General features: G+C 48.4%; 1 protein-coding gene across 1 annotated transcript in view; it reads right to left on the bottom strand.

The window, feature by feature from the left end:
* The window catches only part of Ano10 (anoctamin 10), a 111,173-nt gene extending 98,279 nt beyond the window's left edge, over nt 1–12,894 (bottom strand). The window contains exons 1-2 of the mRNA XM_041676855.1: nt 12,777–12,894; nt 2,378–2,530 (exon numbers count right to left, since the gene is read on the bottom strand). Of these exons, the coding sequence (XP_041532789.1) occupies nt 2,378–2,516 (139 nt within the window). The 5' untranslated portion in view covers nt 2,517–2,530; nt 12,777–12,894. The remainder of the gene's footprint in view (nt 1–2,377; nt 2,531–12,776) is intronic.
* Between the last annotated feature and the right edge of the window lie 6,493 nt (nt 12,895–19,387).

Raw genomic sequence — 19,387 nt, 5'->3', positions numbered from 1 at the left:
ACTGGAGGGTGGGCCACAAAGCCATTGCTGTGAGCAGAGTCCCTCTGCCTGATGCTTTTGTAAAGCTGGACTGTGTTCAAGGCTTGCACAAGTGTCAGGCTTTCAGGGGCTGCAGCTACCTACACACTCTGCTCTGTGTGTCTTTCCCTAATACATCTTCAAGTCCTAGCTGAGTGCCATTTGCATGGAAAACCAAAGCTGATCTTGAGTGTGAGCAAGGCCCCTCTATGGGAGGAGACGTGGGGTGGCCTCCAAGAGGACCTGCCTGCCACTGCTGCTGTGACAAGTCAGGCTAGCTGGTGACCCTCACCAAAGTCTGTCTTACCCACTGTCCAGCGTACTGCACTTACCAGTCCTATCTCCTGCACTCTGCTAAGTCTCCCCTACACACACTGCCGTAAGGGGACCTGTCACTGGCTTTGCTGGAGCAGCCCCTCTGTACTCTGCCCTTCCACTGTTGGCTAGGTATGTCCAGGATTCCTTTCAGAACTGAGAGGATCCCACCACTCTGCACTAGACTGGACCTGACTTTGCTCTCTTTGTTCCTGTGGGACTGTTGCATCTTAATCACCAGGGCTCCGGAACTTTCACTGGTGCAGCTGGTCACAGGGCATCTCTCTCCCTGAAAGCCAGAATGGGCCCTGAGTCCATCTCAACTGAGTTCTCCCGTACCCATCCTTCTAGGCGGTATCGGCCTCTGGGCTGCTGGTACCTTCTTTGCCAGCACATTCTGCTCTTTGTTCTTGCAGGTCTTGCTAACGTTACCTCAACCACTTTCATTTTTCATACAGGATTTTATGTTTTCACTTTGTAAAAGCTGCTTTTCCTACAAGATGGTCTTTCTAACACATGCTTCATTTGTGGGTGACATCTCTTTCTGCCTCTGAGGGCTGAGCTCTTCATCCTCCTCCTGGCATGTGCTACCCTTCATCTGCTTCTCCATCTCCCTTGGATCAGACACGTGACAATCTTTCTTCTTTTGGCTCTTGTTTAAGAAAGGGACCCCAAGGGGCTGGTTCAGAGAGCTCAGGTGGATTCATCAGGCACAGCCTCAACAGGTCACTGCCTAGATAACCCCCTGGATTCTTTATAACTCACTCTTCGTTCCTAAATGGGTCAGATGCCCCGAGGAATTCAGTATGCCGCCTGGATTATTGGAAGCCTTGTTCTTGCACTTTATAAACTGAGTTAGATGTGAGGCTTGGGGAGGGATCTCCCTGCAGACCTCCACAGAAGCCTGGCCCCACCATCTCAGCACCCAGCCTTCACCAAGAGTGAAGCTAAGGCTCCTGGGAAACACTGGTGGAGGTTGGGGAGACCCTGCATTTTCTTCAGGAGCCCAATGCCCTCCCATTTGGTCTTAGCCATCTCAAATCTGACAAGCCCCTCATTGTTATATTACCACAGTTAAAACAGCAGTTTAGAAATAATAAAATGATAAATAACCTAAATATAAATAATAATAATGATAAAATAGTAAATGCACATCCTCCCCGAGGGATCCAAGGTACCCTCTCCTATAGCTGCCCAAGTGGGAAAGTGCATCTGTCCCTTCCTTCTCCCGAGAGTCCCTGAAGACACAGGGTGAAGCAAAGGAAGCTGTGACTCTCTGGAGTTACTCCTAAATCACAGAAATGCGACGAGGAGGCTCCGGCCCAACTGGAAATAGTTCAAACTTCAGCAAGCAAGTAGTCTTTCCTTTTGGCTCAATTACTTCTAAAAGCGCCTTGATTTGAAAAGTCTACTCTGAAGGCATTGGTTTACAGCACCGTTAAGGGCCTGACTTCAGTCCTCAGCTGGGACAGCTAGTGGTTCTGTGTATTCTAGGAGCTGTCTGGTTAGTCAAAGCCCTCGACTTTTTCTCCAGCCCAGTTCCTGCTAAGCCACAGTGTCAGACGTCCGTGTCCCCAATGCCTTACTTTCCCTCTCTTTACTACGGCAGCCACGTTTAAGGTTCATGTGTGTGTGCTGTGCACAGCTCTGACGATTCATCCACTAACAGGATGTTCACTCCACATTCTAGGGATCAGCGTCCATTTTCCCCGTCTGGACAGCAGTGTCTACAGGAGGTACCAGAGGCACCCTTCCCTTGGGGTCACAACAACCCATGGTGCACCACGACATGTCTGCTCACATGAAAAGTACATATGGCACTCCTACCTCACGTGTGCCAAGTGGTAGGCGTGGCCTTTAGAAACATGAGGAAAGCCACTCCCATGGCCCACAGTAGTGGGGTTTTTAGTGTAGTGCTGATTTAAGATCTTCTTACAAGCCACAGACAAGCAATAGAGAGCCAGGACATAGCATGTAAACACATTTGCCGACACACATCAGGGACCGACCATGGCCAGGCTGGTAGAGTGACTGTTGCACTAACCTCCATCTTTCTTTTTAGCGACAATTCTGTTTTTGAGCCATTCTTTGGTTTCTTCTTTGACATCCTGGGCAAGCTCTATGACCACCAGGGGTGTGAAGGAGCTTTCACAAGTATCCAAAGTTGATAAAGTCACTGTCATCTTTGACAAGCTTACTGAAAATTAAAACAAAAAGCAAAAGTCAGTTATTCTGGGAAGAAAGCAATATGCTAGCCACTGCACTATCCCTGCTAGGCAAAGCCACTGCAGAAGCTCAACTACACATGCCACTAAAAGTGGCCCCCGAGTAAGAACCCAAGTGATAGGGGAAGGTCATTGGTTAAAAAAATAAAGAAACTGCTTGGCTGGCCCTCATAGGTTAGAACATAGGTGGGTGGAGTAAGCAGAACAGAATGCTGGGAGGAAGAGGAAGTGAGCTCAGACTCGACAGCTGTTCTCTGGAGCAGAGATGCCATGCTCCCCTCTCCTGGGCAGACACGGGGATAGCTCTGCTCTCTGAGACACACGCGATTCAGCTCCGACCCAGGATGGACGTAGGCTAGAATCTTCCCGGTAAGACCGGTGCTCATAGATTATTAGAGATGGGTTAATCGGGATATCAGAATTAGTCAGTAAGGGCTAGACCTAAAGGGCCAAGCAGTGTTTAAATGAAACAATTTGTGTGTTGTTATTTCGGGGCATAAGCTAGCAGGCGGCCGGGGTGCAGGGGACGCAGCCCCGCCGCTTATATTACTACACCCAAGCCAGGACTTCTACTTCCAGGACAGCGGATGAGGGACTCAGACAAACGCTTCTGCTGAAGACCAGACAATGCACACACGCATGCACGCGCGCACACACTCACACATGCACACACACATGCATTTTTCTCTCTCTCATATATATATATGTTTCCATATAATATATAATTATATGAAATATAAATTTACTATATAAAAGTATATATAAAACAAATTACATAAACTTAATATATAATTAACCTTATAGAAATATAAATTTATATAAATAATAAATTTTATAAATATCATTTTTTAGACAAGATCTCACTACATAGCCCTGGCTGACTTGGAACTTTTTATGTAGATAAACCAAGCTGGCTTCACACTCATTAAGATCTATCTCCATGGTTCTGCCTCCTGGGGGCTGTTAGGACTAAATCGCGGAGTCCCCCAAAAACCAACAAGGAGACCAAGTCAAAAGCAAAGAGTCTTAAGCCAGGCGGTGGTGGCGCATGCCTTTAATCCCAGCACTCGGGAGGCAGAGGCAGGCGGATCTCTGTGAGTTCGAGGCCAGCCTGGTCTACAAGAGCTAGTTCCAGGACAGGAACCAAAAAGCTACAGAGAAACCCTGTCTCAAAAAATCCCCCCCCCCCAAAAAAAAAAAGAAGAAGCAAAGAGTCTTTATTCTTATTCAAATTTGAACTTGGACTCTCCACATGTCCAAGGCACGGGCACAGAGTGTCTCAGGCTCAGTTGGGGTGGGGTTTTTATAATAGCAGAGGTTGGGGGAGGGATTTCTAAGGTTCAGGACCCCAGGTTGGCTGGCATTTGTCAGGATGAGTGTGTACTGGTAGGTGATTCTATCTACAATGGTTGGTGTGTAAGGGATTTCCTTTGGAACAATAGGTACGTTTCCCTTGGCTGATCTGTCCCTAGGTGGTGCCTGCGTGGTTGGACCCTACAAGGGCTGGGACTAAAGGTGTGCACTAAATGTCTATACACACACAATTGAAATAGAAATCTGTCTGAATTCCACTGCTAACGATGCAGCAAGAACAATGACAACCACGGGAAGCAGGGAAGAGCTGTTTCCTGGGAGCAGCTGCCAAATAAGGCTAAGGACACACAGAGAGGCAGGCAGGGCTCCCATCAGCAGGGAAAGGCTCACTTTAATGACTGCCCTCTGCACAGGAGGGGCTGGCCTAAGCATCTCCTCACCTAATTCTACTAAATCCTATTTACTAATAGATACAAAATTTATTACTTTCTCCATTTTGGTTGTTTAAAAAAGAACTAATTAACTTGTATGTATCTGTATGACTATATGCATGCGTGTGTGCATTTGCATGTGTGGGTGTGTTCGTATGTGTGTATGTGTGTGTGTATGTGTGTGTATGTGTGTGTGTATGTGTGTGTGTGTGTGTTGTGCTGTACATGAAAGCAGGTCTTTGTATTCTTTGTGTTCTTCAGAGATACAGGTGCTTGTGGGGCCCAAGTTTGTTATATTGTAGATGCTGGGGTCTGACATTTAATTCGGCAAAATTAAATGTTTCAAAGATAAGAGAACAAAAGCAACCCCTCCCCCCAAAAAAAACAGAATAAAAAAAAACTACTCAGCAGTCACAAAACAAACAACCCTGATCAGTGTTTCCACTTTCTCTCCAGTGACAGGTGCAGAGGAACTGAATCAGATCAGAGATCTGACAGAACCAGGGGGTTCCAGGTGAAGGGATCCTGGGCTTCTCTTAAACTTTTTATTGCAAGGTAGGGAGAGAGAAGCAATGGTGAACACAGTGGTTCTCATCACTTTCCCTAGATGTGCTGAGAGGTGGGGGGTCTCACAGTTGGGGCTGAATGGCAGCTGTGCGCATGAAATCTTTGACTGTTAAACTAGAAGCCCTTGCTGAGGCATTCCCTGGGCAGGAGGAGATTTCCTCCCAGGGGAGTAAACAAAGGGCTGAGGGGCAGAGTTCACACTTCAGGATACTGTAGGTGAGTCTGTAATTTATGCAAACTTATCAGCTCTGACAAAAGACCAAAGACCAAGAAAGTGCAGCAGCTGACAGGCCCGTGTCACACACTGAACGGACGTTCCCTGCCTTCACCCTTTCAGTCACTGGACTGCTTGCCCAGTCTGCCTGTGTTGCATGGACACAGACTAAATTCCAGCTATGTAAGAAATCAGGAATTCTAACTCCAGGCCAGCCCCTCAGGGGAAGAACCAGCCCTCCCCCAAGCTTCTTTCTTCCTTTCCAGGGCCCCCTGGGATGGTAGAGACAGGAAAGTCTGGTTTAGAGCAGAGAGGGGTTGCACTGCCCAACACCCCCTGCACGGCTACTGGTCACACACAGGGAGAGCTCGGCCTCGCTCCCACTGTTACAACCCTTGGCTTGGCTCCTTAGGTGGGACTGTGGGGAAGCGGTGACTTTCACATTCTGAAGCAGTCATTTTCCTCATGGCTGTGACCGAGTGTCTGACAGGAAAACAACTTGACGGAGAAAGTACTGACTCTGGCTCCCAGTCCCTCACGGTGGGGAAGGCATCAGCTCCATGGGCACAGGAGCCTACGCAGCACTGGTCAGTCTCTGCGTCTGGACTTGAGATGGCATGTGACCCCGTCTCATACTCCCACTACCGGACCTCCCAAGCATGGTGTGTTGTCTCCCTTCTTCACCTGTGAGCCGGGATTCTCCAGGGCAGACCCGATACTTTACTAACTCTTAAGACTGTGTGTGCCTCCATCAGTTTCAAAGACTCCAACGTCTGAAAACATGCATGCACACAGCACTGCTCCAGCAGGACAGCTTCCTGCCCATGAACCTGCCCTCCAGCATCAAAGCATCCGAACAGACACAGGTTGTCTGGTGTGGACTGATCAACCTCTCTCCCTGCCCTGGAAATGGTGTAGGCTTTGTTTGGGTCTGGCTTTTAACAGGCTTTTGAGATTAATTTAGGGTTTAAATTATACACTCTCTCCCGACTGGAGCTGCGTTCTCCATTGATGCTCAAATACTAACTTCCATAACAATGTCTTGGATTTTGTTTTGTTTGTTTTTCAGGTTTCTCTATGTAGCCTTGATTGTCTTGGAACTGGCTTTGTAGACCAGGATGGCCTTGAACTCACCACCACTGCCTGGCTAACAATGTCTTGGAAATGCCTGTGCGACAGTTTTAAATGTCAACTTGCCACAATTCAGATGAGGAAGTGTCTGGGAAGGCTGGCTGCAGCCACGATGGTGGGAGATTCACAGCTGTGAACTGGTGTAGGGAGATGCAGTTCACTGTGGGCGGCACCTGATTCACAGCTGTGAACTGGTGCAGGGAGATGCAGTTCACTGTGGGCGGCACCTGATTCACAGCTGTGAACTGGTGTAGGGAGATGCAGTTCACTGTGGGCGGCACCTGATTCACAGCTGTGAACTGGTGCAGGGAGATGCAGTTCACTGTGGGCGGCACCTGATTCACAGCTGTGAACTGGTGCAGGGAGATGCAGTTCACTGTGGGCGGCACCTGGGCTGGGCCATGAAATGCACAGGAATGAAGAAAGCCGACTGAGCTCAAGAGGCTAGCAGGCAGCTCGGGCCCATCTTCTCTCTCTGCTCTTGGCTGTGGATGTCATGTGACCAGCTGCCTCAGGCTCCAACCTCCGCCTCCCCTAAACTGCTTTGGTCAGGTGTTTGATCTCCAGATGCATCAGGATCTGTGAAGATCCATGGAGACCATCATTCTTTCATGGAAGGCTGGACCTGCTCAGCTTCTAAGATCAGACCAGACTGGCTGTGTTAGCAATGGTCTAGACCAAGAGGCTGAGACTTATGACGGCATCAGCTCGTGCTTCCAAACAGCTATTAATGGCAGCTGGGGAATGACAACCTCTGTGCATCACACATGACCACAAGGCTTCCGGCTGGAGTAGAGGAGAACTCCGGGACGAGAAAGAGCAGTGTTCAGAACGTGTGGACATGCATCAAAGGTCAGCGCAGCTGAACATGTCTACACTGATGTAGTTAATAATCTACCTTATTCATAATTATCAGGTCATAAAACAATCTTGCCGAGAAAGCCAGAGCAGGCTTCTCTTCAAGCAGGTACAGGAGAACTCATAGAAACCCAGGAGAGACCTGGCCAGTTGTCCTCATGAACTTAGACCATAGACCCAACATGGACAAGTTCAACAGAACCACCATATCCGGGCTGCCCAAGCATACTTCAGCATTGACAGAGCATAAATTTCATTTTTTCACTCAGAAACCCATTATAAACATTGCTCTCTACTTATTATCACTTAGGAGACTCTGTGCCATTCACTATCCAAAGCAGACCCTCATCAGTATTGGCAACATATGGCAAGCAAGAGTTAACATCCCTTAGCTGCAGTTACCAGGACTCAAGGGGCGGGCGACACACCAAACAACAAACCACCACAGGCAGCAAACACAACTCTCAAAAGCACACCAACCCCACCAGAAAAGATGTTCAAGGCCATTAAGAGAACAAGTAGAAATTAACAAGAGACGTCCCTATTTCCAGTTTACTAAAGCTGAAGGACAGAACATCTGGAGAATCAGGCGTTTTCACGCACCACGGACGGACTCTGCAACCCACCACCTTCCAGAAAACAAACCAGCAACAAGGAATGCAAATGTCTACACACTGACATCACAGTATTATTTTCATGAGTTTGTCCCAAGAAGAAAATTAAACAAAATGTATCTAGATATTCACTGCCACTTTACTAATACTTGTCTCTAAAGGATCTTTGAACCAATGTGAATATAAAAGCCATTACAGATTTTATTGTATTTATTTGTGTATTTATGGAAAACAATAACAAAAGAAACAACCTACTATCCAAGCATCCACCAACAGACGACTAAGACGACTATATACCATGTGGTACAACAGGACCACCCATAAGCGGACACAGCTCCGACTACATTCATTAAAAATTATACTTAGTGACTAATACAGATGCTAACTCCTCACACAATTAAGAAAACTATACACACTGACTCCATATAAAATGTATACTAAATACACAGTAACACCAGAAGGTGTGAGCTGATTTCAAATCCCCAGCACCCACATAAAAAGCCAGATGTGAGCCAGGCAGTGGTGACACATGCCTTTAAGCCCAGCACTCAGGAGGCAGAGACAGGCAGATCTCTGTGAGTTTGAGGTCAGCCAGGTCTACAGAGTGAGTTTCAGGACAGTCATGGCTGTTACACAGCAAAATCCTATCTTGGAAAACAAAACAAAACAAAAAGTTAGGTGTGGACATGCGTATCAGTAACCTTGGATCCGTGGGAGAACAGAGAGGGGATCTCTAGGGTTTGCTGGCTTCCCTCTTAGGTTCAGTGAGACTTGTCTCAGAGAAGGATAAAGTCACACTCCCAGTGACCTCTTCTAGCTTCAAAGTGTGAGTGGACAGGAATGCACACCTGCCATACATGTGTGCGCACATGCATGCACACGCACACGCGCACGCGTGCGCGCACACACACACACACACACACACACACACTTTTAGTTCTATCACAAGTGCCAGAATTGCCTAGGTTCCACTGTGAGCAATGTAAACCATAAGAGAAGGGAAGGGAAGCAGGCAGGCTATGGTACCTGCAGTCCGTGAGGACCAACGATCTTCCTGTGCCTCTGCTAAGTCACACAGCAACTGTGCCATCCCCGGAGATGCAGAGTGCCAGGAGAATGGTTTCCTACGGAGCAGATTTTCTCTCCTCCCTCTCCCCACAGCCCACCTGGGAGTGCCCTCTCTCTGCCCCACACTGCAATAGCACTAATATGTCCTCGCCTGACCTGACCCCTTCATTAATAATCCCTCTTGGGTGACCCTGTCTGGGCGTCCCCACTCCTCTGTGCTCCGCATGCAGCGGGGACATGGGGGTGACAGACTTGTAGTAACTGCCAGTGGGATGGTCTGTTCCACCTTGCCCACTGGCAGCCCTGACCAGTTGAGTGAGGGGTGCGTGGGGAAAGGCAGCCTCTGCCTAAACTGAGTTCTGTGACTCCCTTTCACCAACCGTTGTAGCGGGCGTTTGCTCCACCATTACCACAAGATGGAACAGAAAGGCAGACCCAAAATATCAGACGGGAACATGATTAGTGTGTGACAGGCGTGGTTGTGGCAGAAGCATTCTAAAATATATCCGTGATTCAACAGACCAACCTCCAGGGCACTAGGGGGTAGGATGATCTTCTTTCAACTTCCTCCCGATCAAGACTGTAGACCAAGGCAACGGTGAGAGCGACCAGCAAGCTGAGCATCCAGGGCTCACCAGAGGCACCAAAGGAGCAGAGACACCTACCTGACAAGAGGATACACCTGGCTTTCCCATTGGTCACGGGATCCCTGGCCCACGAGGGGTGGATCTGAATAGTGCTTAGGATGCAGAGAAACACAGTTCACTGGGAGAGGCTGTGCATGAAGACAGCGGAGGGGATTCTTCCAAACAGACACTCCTGCGTGTGCACATGCATGCACGCACATGCACGCACACACACACACACCACCTTATTTCAGACTCAGGGAGAAACAGGACCCATTACTCTCAATGGTGAAGCAGAACAGGAGCGTCTGAGTGAGAGGAGAATGAAACACCTCTGAACACGCTGGAAATGAGGAGAGGAGCCCAAGAAAAAAGGCTGTGGATTTTAATCGTCGGAGCTAAATGTATCTGGAGGAAAAAGTGGGCACTTGGCACGTTGCTTTCAAAGGGACTCCTGTTGTAATTCGTATCCTAATAAAGAAGACACCTGGATTATCTGATCAGTCCTTCTATAACATGTTACATCTGTCTGTAAACTGCTTGCCATTGCAAGCATGAGGAACTGAGTTCAATCCCCAGCACCCACATTAAAATGGTGGGCATTGAAGCCTAAGCCTCTAATACTAATGCTGGTCAGGTGGAGAGAGGTTGGGCCCTGGGAACTCCCTGTTCAGCCAGCCGAGCCTAACTGATGAGTTCTAGGACAATGAGGGATCCTGACGAGAGAGAGAGAGAGAGAGAGAGAGAGAGAGAGAGAGAGAGAGAGAGGGGAAAACAAGGTAGAGAGTAATTGAAGATGCATCCTGAGGCTGACTTCCTGTCTTCAGGACAAAAAGGTTCTCCTTAGTGTGTAATTTACTCAAACAGCAGCTTGTGTGCACAGGAAAGATAAGCATCCTTTCTCAGTGTTCAGGAGATGGGTTCAGGAAAGGTTGTTGACTTCCTGCAGGCCTGCCCTACTGCAGAGCTCTGTACCTGGTCATCTTGTCTGGGAGGATGCCTTTGTTCAAAGCTAAGGACTGGATCCGGGAGTGTGTGGGAGCCGGGTGTGCTCCGACCATGGTCTGCAGGTCACTAAAGGAATGGTGTCAGTGTGGTTTCTCTGTTCAGGAATTGTACTAAGAACATACACGGAATTAGCATCAGGGAAGCTGGCACATGAGAACTCAGTATTTTTGCAGACTTTTAAAAATCCAAATTATTTCAAAATAAAAATCATTTAAGGTATCTTTTCCCGCCAAATCCCTTCTTTCCCCTTCCCAACAGTACACATAAAAACTCCCGTGCATTCAGCACAACAGCTTCAGGTCACATGGAGCACTGTCTCAGAGTTTCTATTGCTCCGATCAGTACTGCTACCAAAAGCAGCGTGGGGAGAAAAGGGTTAACTTGGCTCCCCTCATCAGGGAAGAACTCAAGACAGGAACTGAAGTAGGGACCATGGAGGAACACTGCTTCTGGGCTCGGTCAGCCTGCTTTTTTATACAACCAAAGGCCACCTACCCAGGGATAGTTCTACCTTCAGTGGGCGGGCCCCTCTCCCTTTGTTCATTAATCAAGAAAAATGTTTCACAGACTTGTGTGCCTATCAATTTGATGGAGAACAGCTTGTGTCAAGTTGAAATCAATAACCAAAAATAAATAAATAAATAAATAAATAAATGAAAAAAAAAACCCAACAACCAAGTCAAATGCTCAGCATTCCAAGCAGGCATCGTCCAAAAGCAAAGATGTTATTCTGTGTAAAAGCAGAAAGGTACAGATAATTTATGAATATATGAATATACTGATAAGGAATTGGCATTTAAACACTTGGAAAATATAACTGCCTTGATCAGCCCTAATTTTTCACTTCCAAGCATGTATTAAACAGAGTTGAAATACTAATATTATTTTTAAAACAAATAATTGGTTGCTCTGTGTGAATTTTTAGGGATCAAGGAAAATACTAAGTGAGAAAACTCTAAGCTGGAAGAGTCACAATACGGGAACATGTGTACCTATAGACACAGGAATTGATTGGTTTGGTGAGCCGGCGGATGCGGGTGGTAGGTAAAAGGTGCTGGGTTTGCAAACTTGACTGAGTTCTATCCCCCCAGAGCTCACACGGGGATGAAAAGAGAGAACCGGCTCTGAATCCTGCACACATTTAATGGCCTGTGCACACCTATATTCACACCACAGTAAGAATACAAATTAGGAAGGAAATCACCAGAATGTCGGCAGAAGCCATACAAATCTGAGCATTTATATTTTCAACTTCATCCTCTTTTCTGTGTTCAACTTTTCTAGTTTTCCTCTCTCTCACACACACTACAGTTTACCCAAACACATGCACGAACTCACAAATACACACTCACGCTACACTTTACCAGGTCTTGTCTGGGTCTGTCCATTATTCTGGATCTCTCGTGTCTCATCAAGGGGACCTAAATTTGGACCCCCAGAATGCACCTTCAGCCAGGCCATAGAGCACTTCTGTAATCCCAGCTCTTAGGGGGAGATGCTGTAAAGCCCAACAGCCTAGCCCTAGAGCAGGCAGCACCGCTGCCAAGAATGAAAAGACTCTGCCTCAAACAAGGAGGAAGGCAAGGGCCGGCACCTGTGGTCCTCTGACCTCCTCAAGCCTGTATGGCATCCTCGTGCCTGCACTCACACGTGAACATGCGCAAAGTTTAAAAAAAATAAACAATATGCCTGGTGAAGTCACAGCCTGTTAGTCTGTGTGAGTGTACTGGGCTATTCACACCAGGTAGAGACGCCTCAGGGAGCATCTCACAGTTGCTTATCCACGGCTGCAGTTAAAACTGTTGAAAGACAGAATGTGCCTTTATAAACGTCTGGTCCTCTGAGGTTAGTGTGACTTTAAACGAAAACCAGGCGGCTCGCAGTGCGCTGGAAACTTTTAAAACGCACAGGATTCGATTACACATCCAGGGTTTAAAGGCGTGCGACACCGCAGTTTGTAGTGGGAATGAACTTGAAGAGCGCCCAAGTCAGGACACCCACGCAAACCGCCCCAGCTACGGGAAACCAGCAGGGTTTTCAGGTGGTCGGCCAGCGGGGATAGGGCTCTCTACCCATTCACCGGAGTCGTGAGACAGCAGGCCCCGGCGTCAGAAAAGTGGAACCGGATCTGTCCGCAACCCTGGAACGCTTCCAGGCGTCCTCCCTAAGTGTCAATCAGAGCTGCCTGCACCCCCGGACCCCAGGCGTCAATCAGAACGGGCCCCGCCCCAGGCCCGACGCCGACCAGAAGCCGGCGGCATCCCCCTGCCTCCGCCGGCCCTCGGCCATGCAGAGCTCCAGCCCCGCCCCGCGCAGCAGAGTCGCTCTTCCCCGTGGGCGGAAGCCCCGGCAGGTCCCCCGCACCGGCTGCTCCCCTCCCCACTCACCGGCCGCCCACGCAGCGTCCTCGGGGGCGGCCCGAGCAGGGGGCACCCGGCTGCGGCGCTGAGGCGGGGCAGACTGGACGCGCGACCTGGGCGTGGCGCTTTAGGCCGCCAGGGGGCGTCAACGACCGGACGGGACGGGGCGGGGCCTTCCGGCAGTCACTTAGTCGGGGTAGGCAGGACCACAGCGAAAGAGGCGGGGCGGAGGTGCGCAGGGCGAAACCTCACTGGCTGTCGCTCGGCAGGGGGCGTGTCCTCGGCGGGATGGGCGGGGCCCCGAGGGCTGTCACTGTGGTGGAGTGGAGCTGAGCTAAATGGGCGGGGTCTCGCCAGCAGTCTCGGTGAGACGGCGGGTGAAGCCACTGCGACGGAATGGAGGCGGGGACTCGGCGGGTGGGCGGGGCCGCTCTTGGGGCGGGGCCTGACCTGCAGTCATTCGAAAGGGGCAGAGGCGGAGCTTCGGCGGGAGGGGCGGGGCCTGACTGGCTGTCATTGTAGTGGAATTGGGACTAAGACTCGCTGTCTTTGCCTTGCGAGGTCAGGGAATGGAAGGGACTAGGGATCCAGTGTGAGCACAAGTCTCGTTTCAGTTGTACCAGGTAATGAGAAGCTCAGATCCGATTTATAACTGAAACCTCACCTTCAGGCATCTATGGGATTTCCCAACCCCTTGCGCTTCCCAGACACCCTCCCACCTCCACCCTCCTCCGACCTCCACCCTCCACACCCTTCCTGTTTCTGCCCCAGGCCAAGCAGGGTTGCATTCCTTGCTTCTCCTGAGGTTAGACAAAGCTGCCTTCTTCCGTGGGGACAAACCCTCCACCCCCCCATCCTCTCCCCAACACGGAGGTATGCAGGGTTGGAGGCTGTTTCTCCTAGCCCCCTCTCTGCCCTAAGGAGCAGTTCTTGACTGTGTTTCAGCAGGGCCCTGGTGCTCTCTCCTCTCTGAAAACCAATGCAAATAGTTCATGAGCATAAACAATTAGAACCAATTGATGACTCAGTAGACTTGTTATACTATAACTACAACTTGTTATCGTTCAAGGTTCCTGTTCGCGCATCCCCTGAACTTATTTATATTCACCCTTGTATATAACTTCATCTTTTTGGTATTTGATTGGAAATATTTGAAAAAAACATCATTTGAATGGAGTATTTTTTTAATCCACTTAGCTCAGATGATCTTTATCCTAGAGATTGATACCAGGGCTTTGTGCGTGCCAGGGAAGAGTTTTTGTGAACCTGACACAGCTGTAGTTGCCTGGGAAGAAGGAACATAAGGAATGACCTCTATCAGACAAGCCCGCATTTTCTTGATGATGCGGGAGGGCCAGGCCCACTGGGTGGTACCATCCTAAACTGGCAGGACCTGGCAGTTTAAGAAAGCAAACTGAGCAAGCCAGTAGCAGTGTTTTCTATGGTCTCTGCTTCAGGTCCTGTCCCAGGATCCTGCCTGAAGCTCTTACCCTGGCTTCCCTTGATGATGGATCATTTTCATCAACTGTTCTCAAGTTGTTTTTGGTCCATATTTTATCAAAGCAGGCCAGGACAGGCATGAACCATCGTCTTAATTATCCTTTGCTACATAACAAACAGTCCCCCAGAATTAGGCCCCTTCAACACCCCTTTCAAAGTTCCATTCCCTGCAGCTCCCAGAAGCCCCCCTTTCCAGTTCCTTCCATTAGAACAGTGGTTCTCAGCCTGTGGGTCACAAACCCTTTGGGAGATCAACCCTTTCACAGGAATGGTCTAAGACAATGGGAAGACACATATATTTACGTTATGATTCATAACTAGAAAAATTACAGTTATGAAATAGCAGTGAAAATGATGTTATGGCTGAAGGTCATTGTAAGGGAGGGAAGCCCCTTCAGAACTGGTACAGGATGCACTCAAACACCAAGTTCTCAGCACAAAGGAGATTTGTTACCCCTGAGGGGCAAGCAGGGGTGTGGGGATGGGGGTGGGGGTTGCAAACGCAGACAGCAAGCAGCAGTAGCTGCAAACTGGTGTGGATTTTTAAGGAGAAAAGGGCGGGTCTGTGCCAGAGTGAGCTGGTAAGTCCTGATTGGACATAGTAGACAAATAATGAATTTTGATTTTGGACCTTGCTACTTAGTCTCAGGAATGAGTGAGTGTCCAAATAAGGGGCTGTACCATGGGGGCTAACTTTAGAAATGTAATCTCAGGGCTTGCAGCACGGAAGAGGGGAAGGGGGAAGGGCAAACCTGTCAGCGCTACATTTGCACGCTCCGGCCGTTAGAGCTTTGCGTTCACCGCGGCATGAGGAAGGCTGAGGACCACTGCTACAGGACAGTTTTGCTCTCAGGTGTCAGCCTCTAGACCAGGCTAAGCTCAGAAGGAAAACCATGGGCAGGTTCACGACAGCTTCTCTTGCTCCCTGCAGCCTAGTCCTGTCACTGTTGCTGGACGCTAGGTTTCTCCAACCTGTTTTCTGATCATCTCTGATTACTGGTCCCTCTTCCAGCCAGCCTTCAGATCAAAGCCAGAAGGCAGCACAGAAGAACAAACCAAACAAAAAACGAGGAATCTCATGGCCTCACAATGGTGTCCGTTCAACTTTTGAGCTCCCTGTCCAGTCTGCCTGCTCTCCTTGACTTCATTGATGTTGTGTTTTGCCAGATGTTTTAGTGATAAGGCACAAGCTGTAGCGAGCGGGCTTCCTCTAGTTTGGTCAGAAATTAAATCTGTCAATCCAATTAAAGAACGTTTTAAGGGCTGAGGGGATGGCCTAGCTGCAGTGCTTGCCACACGAACCCCTTTGCCCACGTGAAAAGGTAGGAGTGGCAGTACATGCGTGTAATCTCAGCACAGCAGAGGCAGACAGGAGGACCTGAGGCTTGCTAGCAGCTAATCTAGCCAAATCAGGAAATCCCAGTTTTACTGAGAGATTGTTTCAAAAAATAAGATGGAGAGTGAGTAATGTTGACATCTGGCCTTCACAAGCATATACACAAATACAAGTGTACAAACAGGGATGCACACACACACACACACACACACACATCTGGCCTTCACAAGCATATACACAAATACAAGTGTACAGACAGGGATGCACACACACACACACACACACATCTGGCCTTCACAAGCATATACACAAATACAAGTGTACAGACAGGGATGCACACACACACACACACACACACACACACACACATCTGGCCTTCACAAGCATATACACAAATACAAGTGTACAGACAGGGATGCACACACACACACACACACACATCTGGCCTTCACAAGCATATACACAAATACAAGTGTACAGACAGGGATGCGCACACACACACACACACATCTGGCCTTCACAAGCATATACACAAATACAAGTGTACAGACAGGGATGCACACACACACACACATACACACACACACACACACACATCTGGCCTTCACAAGCATATACACAAATACAAGTGTACAGACAGGGATGCACACACACACACACACACATCTGGCCTTCACAAGCATATACACAAATACAAGTGTACAGACAGGGATGCGCACACACACACACACACACACACACATCTGGCCTTCACAAGCATATACACAAATACAAGTGTACAGACAGGGATGCACACACACACACACATACACATACACATCTGGCCTCCATGGTGTAGGAGTGTCGTATATCAATCTGTTGATTTCATTGGCTAAGTAATAAACAAACTGCTTGGCTGGCCCTCATAGGTTAGAACACAGGTGGGAGGAGTAAACAGAACAGAACGCTGGGAGGAAGAGGAAGTGAGCTCAGACTCGACAGCTCTCCTCTCAGGGGCAGATGCCTCAGAGAGACACCGTGCTCCCTGCTCCCGGGAAGATGCACGCGATGAAGCTCCAACCCAGGATGGACGTAGGCTAGAATCTTCCCAGTAAGACCGGTACTACATAGATGATTAGAAATGGGTTAGTCCAGGTGCGAGAGTTAGCTGAGAAGAGGCTAGATAGAAATGGGCCAAGCAGTGTTTAAATGAATACAGTTTGTGTGTTGTTATTTCAGGGCATAAGCTAGCCGGCGGCGGGAGCTGGGTGGCAGAATGCAGCCCCACAGCTCCTACTATACCTCCACAAGCATATACACAAATACAAGTGTACAGAAGAGACGCATGCACACACACACACACATACACATACACATCTGGCCTCCATGGTGTAGGAGTGTCGTATATCAATCTGTTGATTTCATTGGCTAAGTAATAAACAAACTGCTTGGCTGGCCCTCATAGGTTAGAACACAGGTGGGAGGAGTAAACAGAACAGAACGCTGGGAGGAAGAGGAAGTGAGCTCAGACTCGACAGCTCTCCTCTCAGGGGCAGATGCCTCAGAGAGACACCGTGCTCCCTGCTCCCGGGAAGATGCACGCGATGAAGCTCCAACCCAGGATGGACGTAGGCTAGAATCTTCCCAGTAAGACCGGTACTACATAGATGATTAGAAATGGGTTAGTCCAGGTGCGAGAGTTAGCTGAGAAGAGGCTAGATAGAAATGGGCCAAGCAGTGTTTAAATGAATACAGTTTGTGTGTTGTTATTTCAGGGCATAAGCTAGCCGGCGGCGGGAGCTGGGTGGCAGAATGCAGCCCCACAGCTCCTACTATACCTCCACAAGCATATACACAAATACAAGTGTACAGACAGGGATGCACACACACACACACACACACACACATACACATCTGGCCTCCACAAGCATATACACAAACACAAGTGCACACACAGGGACACACAGACATACACATATGCTCATAAAAATGTAGAAATAAAATATTTAAGCAATGTTTTAAGGTTAATAATATATCCTAATGTTATTTGTATTTCATTTTTTATGAATTTTCTGTACAGTGCGCCCAATTCTCTTCCTAATTATGGAAGTTCTTATAGAAAAATAAAAAGTCCTTTTTCCTAAATACAGGTTTCAGTCTTTCCTCAGCTCCTGTCTTCTGAGTTTCCCTGTGCTGACTGAGCATTTGGTTCCTTCTGTGTGCAGATGTTCTTCATTTCTAACTATCCAATCTTACCACTTTCACCTCCTCTTACTGCTACACGTACAAAGCCTTTGCCTCACGTGTGTACATGTGTCTGTTAGTGTGCCGTGTGCATGCGTGCATGTGCTCATGTGCATGCAGACACACTGCATGATGTGTGCATGCATATGTATGTCTGTGTGCTCGTGTGCATGCATGCGTGTGCATGTGTTATTATGGTTGGGACATGAAGTGTCCCCTACAAGGCTCACATGTTGAAGGCCTGGTCCCCAGTGCAACAGTATTGAAGGGAAGAACTTCAGGGAAGCCACTGTGTCATGAAATTCTGACCCACTGCATGAATGAATCCAATGGTAGATCATAATTTGGTGGCAGTATTGGGAGAGGGACAACGGAGGAGATTGAGACTAGTTGGAAAAATTCCCTGCTGTCCCTGGCCCATTCCTGTCATCCCCATTTCCTCTGTTCCCGCCTCCCCACCCCCCACACAAATCAGGGTTTGGGTAGTGAATTCCCTGAGCTTTCACCATCTGGTAGTGATATTTCATTGCATTTTAATAAATAAAGCTTGCCTGAAGATCAGAGAGTAAAACAGCCAAGCCACCCTGGTCAGCCTTACAGAACATGCAGTGGTGACATACACCTTTAATCCCAGGAGCCACACTAGTTTGCCATAAAAACCAGGCAGTAGTGGTGCACACCTTTAATCCCAGCCCTAGAGAGAAGACAGAAGACAGTTCTCAGTCTCATTCTGAGGATTCCTGGAGGCAGGATTGCCATTTTGGACTGAGGTAGAGGTAAGAGCCAGTGGCTAGCTGTTTTGTTTTTCTGACCTTCAGGTTGAACCCCAGTTTCTGTCTCTGGGTTTTTATTAGTCATGCTGCATTATCTAAAGCTAAACTCTAGGCTACACAATGGTTTTCTTGCTGGCAGACTGAGATCAACCTACAGAAGTGCGCTTTCCTGAACCCCCAGTCTCTGCAGATTGCCACCCTCTCCTCCAGGCTCTTCCCATGGATGTCCATCAGCCTTATCTGAAATCAACAACTGTGTACACACCCTTCACTGCCGGCCTGCCCACTGGGACCCATGCCCTCTAGAGCAGCTTGTGTGGCTTGAGTTTCACCGCGTGATGCCAAAAGTGGTTCTTGTTCTTCTGTTTCACAGTGTGCTTATTCCTTCTGGGTGATTCCTAAGAAAAAATTGAAAAAAAAATGTCTAATATCCATCCTTCTCAAGCTGCCACTTCCAGCTCTATAAGTTGGGGTTTTACTAGCAAAGATTGAGGCAGGAATTCTGGCTTTTTAAAAGGTTTTGTACTTGGCATACCCATCGTAATACATTTTCCCTCAAGAGTTATTTTATAATATTCTCATCATATAAGAATGACTCACTAAAACCAGGCGGTGGTGGCGCACGCCTTTAATCCCAGCACTAGGGAGGCAGAGGCAGGCGGATCTCTGTGAGTTTGAGGCCAGCCTGGTCTACAAGAGCTAGTTCCAGGACAGGAACCAAAAAACTACGGAGAAACCCTGTCTCGAAAAATAAAAACAAACAAACAAACAAAAAAAACAAAAAACAAAGAATGACTCACTAAATA

This window comes from Microtus oregoni, unplaced genomic scaffold (assembly GCF_018167655.1).
Source record: "Microtus oregoni isolate MIOR12 unplaced genomic scaffold, Mior012 000028F_ref0000031, whole genome shotgun sequence".
Classification (NCBI taxonomy): Eukaryota; Metazoa; Chordata; class Mammalia; order Rodentia; family Cricetidae; genus Microtus; species Microtus oregoni.
The sequence above is the reverse complement of the archived record's forward strand: the minus strand, read 5'-3'. Positions and strand labels throughout refer to the sequence as shown.